Source organism: Cervus elaphus, chromosome X (genome assembly GCF_910594005.1).
Source record: "Cervus elaphus chromosome X, mCerEla1.1, whole genome shotgun sequence".
NCBI lineage: Eukaryota > Metazoa > Chordata > Mammalia > Artiodactyla > Cervidae > Cervus > Cervus elaphus.
This window is the reverse complement of record NC_057848.1, coordinates 53,243,435-53,256,284: the sequence shown is the minus strand read 5'-3', so window position 1 is coordinate 53,256,284 and position 12,850 is coordinate 53,243,435. Positions and strand designations below refer to the sequence as shown.

Genomic DNA, 12,850 nt, shown 5'->3' with positions numbered 1-12,850 from the left:
GCAGAAGATGGAGTAATTGGAAAGGGCATAGAACCATTAACTACTTCCTTGCTTAAGGGTTAACAGTTTGGAAGAATTAGGTCCAAGTGCTAGACATTTTCCAGAATCTTCATTCATGTAACAGGCACTTGTTGGACGCCTCTTTGTGTAAGCTATTGTGCTGAATGTTGTGCAGGGTAGAAAACAGGTAAAACCTAGTTCTTCCCCTTAATGAACCTAAGGTTAGCATGAAGTCTTACATTCATTTATCAAAGAATCATTGAGCACCAGTTAGATACCTATGCAATAGGCCAAAGAAAAAGTAATGCGTGTTGGAAAAACTAGGCTGGTAACATGGGAGAAGTGAGGAGGCAGATGTAGAATGCTCTTTTTACATTTGCTAAGTGCTGTAAAATCCAACTCCTAAAGATTTAATAGCACTTAGCAATGATAACAGAGCATTCCACAATAGACTATTTTAATAAGAACTTAAAGGTCTTGAAAAGCCCTGAACAGTTGTACATAAAAGACGACATGCTGCTCAGGAGGCATGCATCTAAACATTGAGATCAGCTCTGGTAACAGCCACCTGGAAATGTTCTCACGGCTGCCAAAGCAAAGAAGATTGCAATCAGTGATGTGAAAACAACTAATTTTTCCCTTTAAATTTGAACCTGCTCCTTGAAAGTTTACAAGTGCTAGAAAACTCCTGAATTGGATGGCTGTTCTCCCACATTGTAAAAGAAAGAGATTTAAACAAATAAAAATCCCTTAGAAAAGGGCCTGGAGAGTTCCCCTCTGGCTCCAGGCAATACACTGGGGAAATCACAGTGATCACTTCTTTTGGTTCTTGTCTCTTAGCGATCTCTGTCTTCAATACCTGATGTCCAGAGCCTTAAAAACCATTGTTTCATATATTTTGTCCATATTTTTAGTGGTTTAAGGCAGGAGTTACTCTGCAAGCTTATGCTGAGAATGAAATGAGATAAATGTGTGTGGAAGCACCTAGCTAAGCTTCTGAAACTTAAAAGGCTAATAACAGTAATTTTAAAAAGATTTTTGTTGAGATTTAACTTGGGTGCTAAAGCTGCGACCAAAAATGGAGGTGGGGACTTGAATCCTGGTTTTCTGAATCCCAGTCCCGTACCAGTGTACTATAAGCATGCACGTGCTAAGTCGCTTTAGTCGTGTCTGACTCTTTGTGACCCTATGGTCTGTAGCTCTCCAGGGTTGTCTGTCTGGGGGATTTCCCAGGCAAGAATACTAGAGTGGGTTGCCATTTTCTCCTCCAGAGGGTCTTCCTGACCCAGGGATCGAACCCCTGTCTCCTGCATTGCAGGCAGATTCTTTACTGCTGAGCGACCAGGGAAGCCCAGTATAAACACACTACCTCTTTTTCTTTTTTTTTTAAGGATTCCAAATTAAATGTCGGCTGGATCACATACCACTTTCCATCATTTCTATTCTGCACCCTCCCACCCCACCCCCTCAAATGGTTATGCATCACCAACTATGTCTAGGAAACAATATGGGGGATTGAAATGTCAACCTGATATATTGAAATTTTATCAAGTGTTTTTGGTGATATGACTGACACTGTTGAAGTTATCCAAAGGCAGTAGAGCTTGAAGCCAGCTTTTTCATTCTTCCCAGCCCATGATGCCATATAAGGCTTGTTCTTGACACTGTTACCCACAGAGCCTCCGTCTGTCACAGGTAAGGTGGCAGATGGAGGAATCTTGAACTATATTATATTTTATGTGGCTTCCCAGGTGGCTCAGTGGGTAAAGAATCTGCCTGCAATGCAGGAGACCCAGGTTCGATCCCTGGGTCAGGAAGAGCCTTGAGGAGAGTATGGCAATCCACTCCAGTATTCTTGCCTGGGAAATCTCATGGACAGAGGAACCTGGCGGGCTATGGTCAGTAGACTCACAAAGAGACACTACTGAGCACAGACGCCAACTATGGAATAATAAACTTTTATCAGAGATAGAGAGTATAATCCAAGCCTGTAATGTTCCCCTTGTAGTAGTGGGGAGAGAATTTGGAGTTACGTGGCCAACTGAAACCACTGCGACTGCATCTGAAGGACGCAACTTGGAAAGCAACTTGCAGCCACTTACTCACTGGGCTGCTCTGGTGCTCCTCTCTCTCCCTCTTGTGCACTTAGGTTACCGCATTCGCCTGGGCTCTAGCACTGACAAAAAAGACACAGGCCGGCTTCACGTTGATTTTGCACAGGCTCGAGATGATCTGTATGAGTGGGAATGCAAACAACGGATGCTAGCAAGAGAGGAACGCCACCGCAGAAGGATGGAAGAAGAAAGGTTGCGTCCACCATCCCCGCCTCCAGTGGTCCACTATTCTGACCATGAATGCAGCATTGTTGCTGAAAAACTAAAAGGTAAATGAAACATTTGAGCTTGGCAATTAGCTCTCTTCTTTGGAGAACTCTCTTCTTTGGAGAAATTTAATAAATGTCTTTATATTGTTGGCAGTTATCCTCGAATTTCCCACTGAGGGATTCTAGGCATTCCCTGCAGATAGAGAGGTGTACCCAGTAATTCAAGAGCCAAAGAATCTGTCCCTCTCACTTGTGTCTCTGATCCTTCACTGTCTCAAGTGATGTTACTTTTTCTCTCCATACATCAGGTGATTAGGAAGAAACAGGTTTTTTCCACTTTTCCACATCAGAGAATTTTAGCTGTGATCCATGACTGGAGACCTGTAAGCTCCCCCACCCCCTTTCATTGTGGATAGCAAGTTAGTTTTGAATTCTAAATCAGAATAAATCAAGATGGTAGAACTTGTCGTTACCTCAGGAAACTCTGATAAAATTCCATTTTATAGATGAAAATTGGAGGGCCAGAACTTACATTGTGTGTCCTTAGATTACTCAAAGACTTAGCTACCACCAACTAAAAAAGAATTTCTTTAATCACAAAATGGTCAACTTATTTCACACAGTAACTATAGAGACTTTTAGACATTGCTAAATCAGACTGCTTTCCCTTTAGTTTTGATTCCTGTTCCCCTTGCTTGACTCTCAGAGCCATTTCACTAATTTAATCTTAATTGCCCTGCCTAGTCTCTTGTGTTAGCTCAAATCCAGTTTTTTCATATGGTTGATTTTATTGGATGAGGGCTAGTGTCCCGTCGGTCTTACTGATGACACCCGCACTGCTCTAATGGCAAGAATTTTCCTTGCTTCTTGTGCTCTAGGCTTAGCAAGCTGCTGCTAATTCCACTTTGCAAATAGGTCTCATTCACAAAACTTGTTGGCACCATATAGCCTAAGGGCTCCACACAATACTGAAATCCTTTGTTTGGATTGATTTGTCTTCCTATAAGAGAAAAGCAGAAAACAGAGTCCAAAGTAGAGGCACAGAAATAATGGGATGGTTAGAAAAGCTGGAAAGGCTGAAAGCAGACACCAGGTCCAAGATTTACCTACTTCCATAAGACCAAACAGCTCACTTTGAATTTTTCTTAACAAAATGAATTTGCTCGTTGTGTGGACCTCATGCAAAAAGTGAGCATTGATGCATCGAGTATATGTCAATTATTTTTTAAAAACTGAGCATCAACATAAAGACTGGTATGTAAGTAATGAAATGAAAAGCTGCTCTAATGGTGAGGCTGACTTCCCATTACATATCTGCACTAAAAAATGCAAGTGGCAAGAAGTTCACATTATGGTAAGAGATGGTTCCTCTGGTTGTAAGGGTTCCTGGGTAGAGAGCTATGTAGAGTCCTGAAGTGGGCTTTCAATGGGATGCTAATGGACTCTCCATATCTGGAGCCTTTAACAGCAAAATGTGTAAGTGGTATGTCAGAAAGCTGAATCAGAGGCTTTGGAAGAACAGTGCTACTATTTTAACATCAGAGAGTGACTCCTAACTAGCTGGAGAAATCCACTTGAAGGTATCCTCAGGCAAGAGAAACAGGATATGGAGAAATGTCAAAATAGAAAAAATTACATCAAAATAGGTTGTGACTGGGACTGAGTGGAAGGCCTGGGGCTGTGGATGGAATGCAGGAGTGATGTTAAAAAAGGTCAGACATAAGTGTTTATACCTAAAGAATAGCCATTTAACTCTTTCTTAAGCCTCCTCCCAGTGGATTCCATGGATCCAGGATAAAGTTACCATCAAATTCAAGTTAAACTCAAGATTCAAGCTTACTTATGCTTCTTAAAAAATAAGATTATGGAATTCTGAAGTTCTCTCACCACTAATTTATACATTACACACACACACATACAGAGGCATTAAAAACTACAATATCTGGAGAAGGAAATGGCAACCCACTCCAGTATTCTTGCCTGGAAAAGTCCATGGACAGAGGAGTCTGGCGGGCTGAAGTCCATGGGATTACATGACTGAGCATGTGTGCACAAGGGTGGAGGGAGATGGGTTGGAAGCAATAAAGTGGTAGAACTGAAAAATAAAAAAATAAAAAAAAACTGCAATATGTGAAAACTATATCAATGAAGAAAACTTTGTTTAAGGAAAGAAGAGACACTCTTGTTCTGACAACTCTTCATAGATTAGACTACAACCAATCTTACTACTTTGGGCATCTTTCATTCTTTCAGTATATCTGCCTGCTGGCTGCCTGTGTGTTCACACACATGTGTGCATGGGTCCTTGCCCTCAGCAACTCATTTTACAACTGTCGCCAAAAAGCCATGGTGGCCTCCTTGCCAGCGTGTTGGGAAAATAGATGGAGATTTGGTCACTTTCGATGTCTCTAAGAATAAATTGTCTTTTTCCAGATGATTCCAAATTCTCAGAAGCTGTGCAGACCTTGCTCACCTGGATTGAGCGAGGAGAGGTGAACCGTCGCAGCGCCAACAACTTCTACTCCATGATTCAGTCGGCCAACAGCCACGTCCGTCGCCTGGTGAACGAGAAAGCTGCCCATGAGAAAGACATGGAGGAAGCAAAGGAGAAGTTCAAGCAGGCCCTTTCTGGAATTCTCATTCAATGTGAGTGGAAGTCAGAGCTCTGCTGGAAGCATGAGCGGGCACTTCACTTAGTCATCACTCTCTCTAGACAGGAGCCAGGCCTCCAGAGCCATCCTGTGTCAAGAAGCACCGCCCTCTTCATCACTGCCTTGTGCTCTCCTTATATTGCCAAGTGCCCAAGCTCCAGTTTCACAGGAATCATGTATGCACTTCCCATGTTCATTTTCTCTGGAGTATCTACTTCAGCTCCTTAGAAACACTGACACTTAGACAACAGGCTTGTGCTTTTACTTTCCCTGGTTCTCAAAGTAAGTTAGAAGCAGCCTCAGGCTCCAGTGGAAAACTCAGAATTTCACTGCTGAAGTTAGGATCAGGATTGGTAAGCTTCTTAGCTTCAGATTTGCCTCATTAGTATTGTGTAGTATGCTTTTCAGGTACTCCATTTTAGGGATAAATTGTAATTATATTTTCTGAGGTAATTGAATAAAAGCCAAATTTGCTACTTCTACCTTTTATCTTTAGTTTCCTTTGACATCTCCTTTACCGATGTCAGTTGATCCTGGGAGGGCACAGGAAGCCACTGAAATAGCCATTTTCAAAAATTAGTACCACACCAAACCTATCTCTTAAATGAGACAGGGCAGACAAACTCTCAAATTATGGTTTTAGTTCCCCATATTATAAAACTATGCACTCTTCTCTTTTCACTGAGAAACTGTACTCACATTAGGAATGAGGGTACGGTTTTATGACTTTGGTTTTAAACAATCATGGCCTAGTCTTCTCATATTTGACTTCCCATACTTGATTTATACATAAACAGAATTAAGGAGGAGTTGTTTCATTTTTCATTTTTATTCTGAAAGTTCTATGGTCATAGAATCTGAGAGGAGAAAGCATATGTTTTTAAGACTTCAGAATAAATGGGAAAAGAGAGTAGCAAGCCTCATGGGAATATAAATCCTTAAATCATCAGTAAACAAGCTATCAATAGGGCTGCAAAGAAAGAAATAACACCTCTGAATTTTCTTACTGTGAACACCCAGCCAGGCAGAGGATCTTGTCCTTCTTCTCTTTTCCCAGAAAAATAGTCATGACTGTTTTCCCTCTCTTGAACTAATTGCAATAAAGCCCCGGAATATTTGTACACATTTCCTCATTTGATATTTTAAGCAACCCTGAAAAATATTTTGTAGGACTGCACTTACGTGGTATTCTTGCAAAAAACCTGTATTTCTCTGGTCAACAAGCCTATCTAAGTAGACTTAAAATAGGTCCCATCCACTTTAGGTTTTGATTTGTTGCTTCTGGTTAGACATACCTCAGAATAGTAAGAGGGATAGATTCCATTGAAATGAAGCATTCAGGCTCATTCTGAAGGGCTAGTTTATGAAAGAAACCAATGGTCACAAGGAGCTGATATAGTTCACTGCTTGTTCGCATGCTGTACTGGGTCAGTAGCGCTAAACCACATTCACCATGACTCTTGCCTCTCCTGCCTGAATGAAAATACACTGCCTGTATTAAAGCTTTATTCACCATTTCACCCCAAATCTTCTAGAGTTCATTTTTTCTTTATGTATACTGATATCTTTGCCTTTGAATCCTCTTTAAACTCATGGTACCCCAGCACACATAGCCTTTTTTTTTTTTTAAGCACAACTCTAGTCGAGTAGTGTCATAGGAGACACACCAAGCTGATGCTTCTCTTATTTCTTTTCTCCTCTCTTTTGCCATCCCTGGGCTGATTCAACTGTTGATCTGACGCTACAGTTGAGCAGATAGTAGCCGTCTACCATTCCGCCTCCAAACAAAAGGCTTGGGACCACTTCACAAAAGCCCAGCGTAAAAACATCAGTGTTTGGTGCAAACAAGCTGAGGTTAGTAACTTTTTATTTTGGTAGCCCCTCAGGGGGACAGTTTCTTTCTTTAACAAGTTATTGATTTGGAGTTTAGCTAGAATTAAATAGTGCCAAGCTCCCACGGCCACAACAAGCCCCTAATGAAATACTGAGACAAGTTCTATAGCCTGTCCCTGTGTCCTGACCACCTGCTGCCAAAAGGTAATAAATGCGCACGTGTTGTCTTGAATGCATTCTGCTGGATGGAAACCTTAGTAGTGAAAATGTAGCTGCGATAATTAAAAGTTTACTTCTCTAAGCTAGCTAGTCTTGGGTACAACAATAATTACTGACCTGTGTGTCTAGTGGTAGTGATATTAGGGCTGTCTTATTTATTAGAGCATCTTGACAATTAAAGCTAAAAGCTGCCTGGTGGTACATTGGTGCACTGAAATTTCTGAGCTTCTTTTATCAAACCCTCTCAGCCATCTTTATAGGTGGCAGCTTTAAAGGTAACAGAGGACTCTGATTTCAAATTAAGATGGACACACACCTCTCTGCTTGTGCTCAAGTGACATTTTAAGCGTAACACTAGAATGTATCTGATGGGATTAGGTTTCTATTCTAAATCCAAGATTAAAAACTGAGATGGGAGGTTTGTTTACACTGATATGCCTTTGGAATGGTGTGACATAGGCCTCAAGTTCTTCTTTTCCTACGGGTAGCTTCCTTACCCAGTCAGCCCTGACGCCGTCAATCTATGTATGCAGCAGCTTTTTCAACTTTGTTTCTGAGTCCTATTTGCCAGTCTAGTTGCAATCCCATTGTATCTATCAATGTACATTGTCATATTCCTTAATATTTAAATAGCATTTGTAGGGAATTTACATATTATAAATATAATAATGGGCTTCCCTTGTGGCTCAGCTGGTAAAGAATCCGCCTGCAATGCAGGAGACCTGGGTTCGATCCCTGGATTGGGAAGATCCCCTGGAGAAGGGAAAGGCTACCCACTCCAGTATTCTGGCCTAGAGAACTCCATGGACTGTATAGTTTGTGGGGTCACAAAGAGTCGGACCTAACTGAGTGACTTTCACTCACTCACTCACTACATATTATAAAACACTTTCACACTGGTTATCTCACCTACAGGAGCCTCCCAGTAAATGTGGTGTAGTGGAAAGAACTCGGGACTTGGAGTAGACATGAATTCAAATATCAACTCTGACTTATTATAGCTGCGTGATTTTGAGCAAGTTGGTCAGCCTTTCTTAGTCCCTATTTCTTCACCTGGATTCAATGAGATGAACTATGTAGACAGTATGAAAATGCAAATTCTATATAAATGAGAAATAGTATTATTTCAATTGATCATTAACAACTCCATAAGGAATAATGAGTAAGTAGAGTGTCTGTGTTTTACATGTGAGAAAACTGAGACATGGAAATGTTAAGTGATGTACACAAAATGACACAGCTGGTAAGTGGTCAGTTCAGGACTGGAAATTCTTCACTCTGCACTCTGGTATAACTGCTTGGTGGTCCTGAGCTGGTCGTTTAGTCTTTGTGAACCTCAGTTTCCTAACCTATCACATGAAGATAGTGATCTATCCCTTCTGTCCTTCATGAGAATACATGACATAGTCTGTGTGGCAACAATTTGAGAACCATGAAGAGCATTTAGAGGAAGATAAACCCACCCCTGTTCATAAACTGACAGTCTCTGAGCCATTGGTTCTGGCTCAGCCAAGAGATTGGGGAGTTACTGCAGAGAAATCCTTGACAATCTCAGCCCAGTAGAGGGTAGAGTCATACAAATCCAGAAAGTTTGTAATTGTTTAAAAAAAATGATGATTAGGATCAAAAAAGGAAGTGATTGCCTTACTGTAGCACAAAACGGTTTTAGAATGCTAGAGCTACCTCATGTTGTGGAGCCCAACAGACAAAATTCAACATTTCAATTCAAATGTGTACTAAGCACATTCTCTGTCTCAGGAATTATGACAGGCAATGCAGAATGAGGTGGTCTTTGTCCTCCATGAGCTAAAAAGGTTTTAAAAAGCGATCAAGGGGAGGGTTGGAGTTTAGCACCTAAATTTCAAGTAGCCAAAATCTTTAGTTGGACTAATTCAGAAAAATAAAAGTTGAGAGAAAAATGCTCAATATGTCTTCCCATTGTAGAAAAGCCATACTAGTCTCTACCTTCCCTTCAAAACACATACCTGCATATCCTTTTTAGGGGTTGGAACAGGCTGTCTGAAGTGCCCCGCCCATTACAGAAAACCCTACCCTTTTTCATAGGAGTGGCGCCTCTTGTTGGAGCACTGACTGACCTAGCCCACAACCCTTTCGTAAACAAATTTGCAAAAATGGTCTCCATTAATACTATTCATCAAGGCTCTCTGTAGTTATACCAAGCCCACATATCTGGTGGCTATATGCATGCATGCATGCACAGTCTCTCAGTCATGTCTGACTCTTTGTGACCCCATGAACCATAGCCCGCCAGTCTCTTCTGTCCATGAAATTCTCCAGACAAGAATATTGGAGTGGGTTGCCATTTCCTTCCCCAGGGATCTTCCTGACTAAGGGACTGAACCCTCATCTCTCATGTTTCCTGCATTGGCAGGCAGAATCTTTACCACTGAGCCACCTGGGAAGCCCCTGGTGGCCATATGCTTGAGTTTAGTTACCTCCTCAATAAACTTAGCTATGCTGGTGAGCTAGCCATTTCTCTGGGGCTGTGGAGAGCTGAGAGTTACACACCCTGTCACCTAGTATTGCAGCAGGCAGGGCTTGCTTGATGCAGTGATAAGGACATGGCCAACATAACTTACTACATGTTTGGTGATGTGCCTTGCAGACTTTGTAAAAACCTAGAAAAATGCTTCCTGCCTGTTGGATTGGACTAAATTAAGGTCTATCTTGAATACTGCAATCTTTATAAGTAAAACTACTGACAGTGGAACATAGCTCATGGCCTTGCTCTAGCATTGTATTCCCTAAACCTAGAAGATTTCTTCTGCTTTACATTGGTGCCTTTTAAAAGCATGGTGTTAAATTTTTTTTAACCTCTGTGTACTTTCACTTGATGACAGGCAACGCTGAGGACTAGAAGGTGGTATCCTGTAGAAAGTGACAGAACTGTCCTCTTAAATTGGGGCTGCCTCTTAGAACCCCGCAGAGAACCAGAGTATCTCAGTGACTTAATCAACTAAACTGGCTTTTTCTTGATGTAGGCATCAAAGCTACAACTCCTAAGCTAGGGATTTCATCAAGGTAGAAGAGTCTGACACTGAACCTTTTCTGCCAGTTGCCTCCGGAAATAAACCAGCTGGTGACCTCCTCATGTCACAGAGTACCTGTTCTTTGTCTCACTGTCATCCTCCTTCCAGCAGCCAACACTGGCTCACTCTGGTGAGAGAAGGTTACAGAGTAAGAAGAAAAAGTCCCCACTTTCAGGGAGCTAAGGGCACTCACTGGCAGCATCTGCCAGGCAGACTAGTTTGATAATGAGTCTTTTTCATTGGTTTACTTTCCTGATTTATGTGTGTGAGGCTTCTGCTGATATAATTTGAAAGGGTAATAAAATAAGGGAAGGCTGATGTCCCTCCTCTTAATAAAAGTTAGCATCTTCAGTGACTTTACTGACAGTTCTGAGTGTTGTGGGAACCCTTTTTCTATGAAATCATTGAAAACCTGTGTATTTCTCTTACTGAGATCATGGCCTACATTACAAGTTAGGTGGTATTAATATATAAGAAGCTAAAGCCATAGTGGTAGGCACTGGAAGATACTCTGTTGCACTCTCCCTGATGTGAATTTTTATATCATTGGACCAGAGAAAAGGGACATGGTGATTACATACTATTAATAGCATGCTTGTGAAGTGAACTACTGTGATTGCTAAAGTCATTCCAAACTCTGAAGACCTGGTTGCAGATAAATGTTCAAGTCATCTGCATACCCTCGTTTTAGGACCCATTTGCACTAACACTAGCTTTTGCTTTCAGCCATCAAACCACATACCAACAAAATTTGGATCAACCAAATTTGTATTTCCATTATGTAGCATACAATAGACTTTGATTAAGAGCCTGTGTTTGTGCTTTGGTTCATTGGCTTGAACGATATCTCAGAATCAAATTTCTACATATGCATAGGAGTTATCTCCCTTTCCTCTGCCCTTTCGCCACTACTGTTAATGTTCAAAGTCTGGGTAAGTACAATTTTGTAATGCAATTCATAAGGAACTTTGCTTTTCTTATGGTTATGTTCCTGTCAAAAAACATGAGTAAGATGAATTTAAGTCCACATAAATTTCTTGGAAACTATATAGTTAGATAATTAATGTTCAATGATTTATGATTTTCCTACTTTATGATAAATCAAAAATGTCAGCTGGTACCAAGATGATTCTTTTCATGCATTTTCCTCTGTCTAGGGTTTTCGTTTTATTCTATGTTGAAAATACTTTGTCCTCCATTGTGGAGCAGTATGTGAATATCTAAGCTTCACAAAAAGTTACCACATGGAGAAGGAAATGGCAACCCACTCCGGGATCCTTGCCTGGAAAATTCCATGGACAGAGGAGCCTGGCGGGCTATAGTCCATGGGGTCACAAAGAGTTGGCCACAGTTGAGCGACTGAGCACAGAAAAGACTCAAAGGCATCATAATGCATTTTGAAAAGTCACTAACAGTTCACTGTTTAAAAATATCGCAGGTCTACTATGGGCAACAAAGTGGTGTAAAAACCTTAGGAGGGCTGTCTTACCTTTTTTGATGTACTCTATCAGTGACATGACCCAGTCAATTTCAGGTAGAGATTTACAAATGAAAATTTCTGGAAAATGTTTTTTCATGCCATTGCCACTCAGTTGCACTTCCCTGGTGGCTCAGATGGTAAAGAATCTGCCTGCAATGTAGGAGACCTGGGTTTGATACCCTGGGTAGGGAAGATCCCCTGGAGAAGGAAATGGCGAACCACTCCAAGTATTCTTGCCTGTAGAATTCCATGGACAGAGGAGCCTGGTGGGCTACAATCTATGGTGTCGCAAAGAGTCGGACATGACTGAGCAACTTTCACTCACTAGTTCAGTTCAGTTCAGTCGCTCAGTCGTGTCCAACTCTTTGCGGCCCCATGAATCGCAGCACGCCAGGCCTCCCTGTCCATCACAAACTCCCGGAGTTTACTCAAACTCATGTCCATCGAGTCGGTGATGCTATCCAGCCATCTCATCCTCTGTCGTCCCCTTCTCCTCCTGCCCCCAACCCCTCCCAGCATCAGGGTCTTTTCCAATGAGTCAACTCTTCGCATGAGGTGGCCAAAGTATTGGAGTTTCAGCTTCAGCATCAGTCCTTCCAATGAACACCCAGGACTGATCTCCTTCAGGATGGACTGGTTGGATCTCCTTGCTGTCTAGAAGAAGTATAAATTCCTTGGATTGGCCACTCATTTGGCTTCAGTACTGGATCCAACAGTCAGGATGGGAAAACGGGCAAATCTAAGAGGCAGCTGTTTCTCTTGCTGCCTACACTTCAGTGACTCAAAGTCCTCCTGCTGCCTGCTCCTGTGTCCCACACGAGGTGGAGTACCTTCCCTAGGTAAATGCCACCTTTCAGTTCTTCACTCTGAAGGTTTTCATTAGGGCTTGATTCCAAAAGTGGAGCTTTTTTGATCTATCAGAGAATATAGAAAATAGGCATCTTAGATATCAAGTGCTTTAATGGTAAGGTTTTCAAAGTATTAAAATCTCATTTACTTTACTTGGAAGTGGTGTCATTTACTGAATGCTGTCCCTATGTTTACTGTCATCTGCTGCCCTATAACTACTATTGTTCTCTTTGCTTATTTATACTTATAGAAAAATAATGATACGGGCCTTGGTTTCTGTGTAGCTAAGAAGGATTGGCTAGTGGTTAGAGGGCGCTAAGCTCTGCCACTGTGCCTGTCTGGCTGAATATCTATCTGAGAGCAAGCCTCTCCTTAGTTCCGCCCCCCCCCCCCCCATTTCATTATCAGCTAAAGGAACTGGTAATTCTTGTTTTTGAAGTATTTT

At 41.6% G+C, this 12,850-nt stretch overlaps 1 protein-coding gene across 9 annotated transcripts in view; it reads left to right on the top strand.

The window, feature by feature from the left end:
• Positions 1 to 12,850, top strand: part of ENOX2 (ecto-NOX disulfide-thiol exchanger 2) — a 281,222-nt gene that overhangs the window by 233,766 nt on the left and 34,606 nt on the right. For all 9 annotated transcript variants that reach the window (XM_043895066.1, XM_043895063.1, XM_043895064.1 and 6 more), the window contains 3 exons: positions 2,150 to 2,383; positions 4,757 to 4,969; positions 6,722 to 6,828. In XM_043895066.1, the coding sequence (XP_043751001.1) occupies positions 2,150 to 2,383; positions 4,757 to 4,969; positions 6,722 to 6,828 (554 nt within the window). The remainder of the gene's footprint in view (positions 1 to 2,149; positions 2,384 to 4,756; positions 4,970 to 6,721; positions 6,829 to 12,850) is intronic.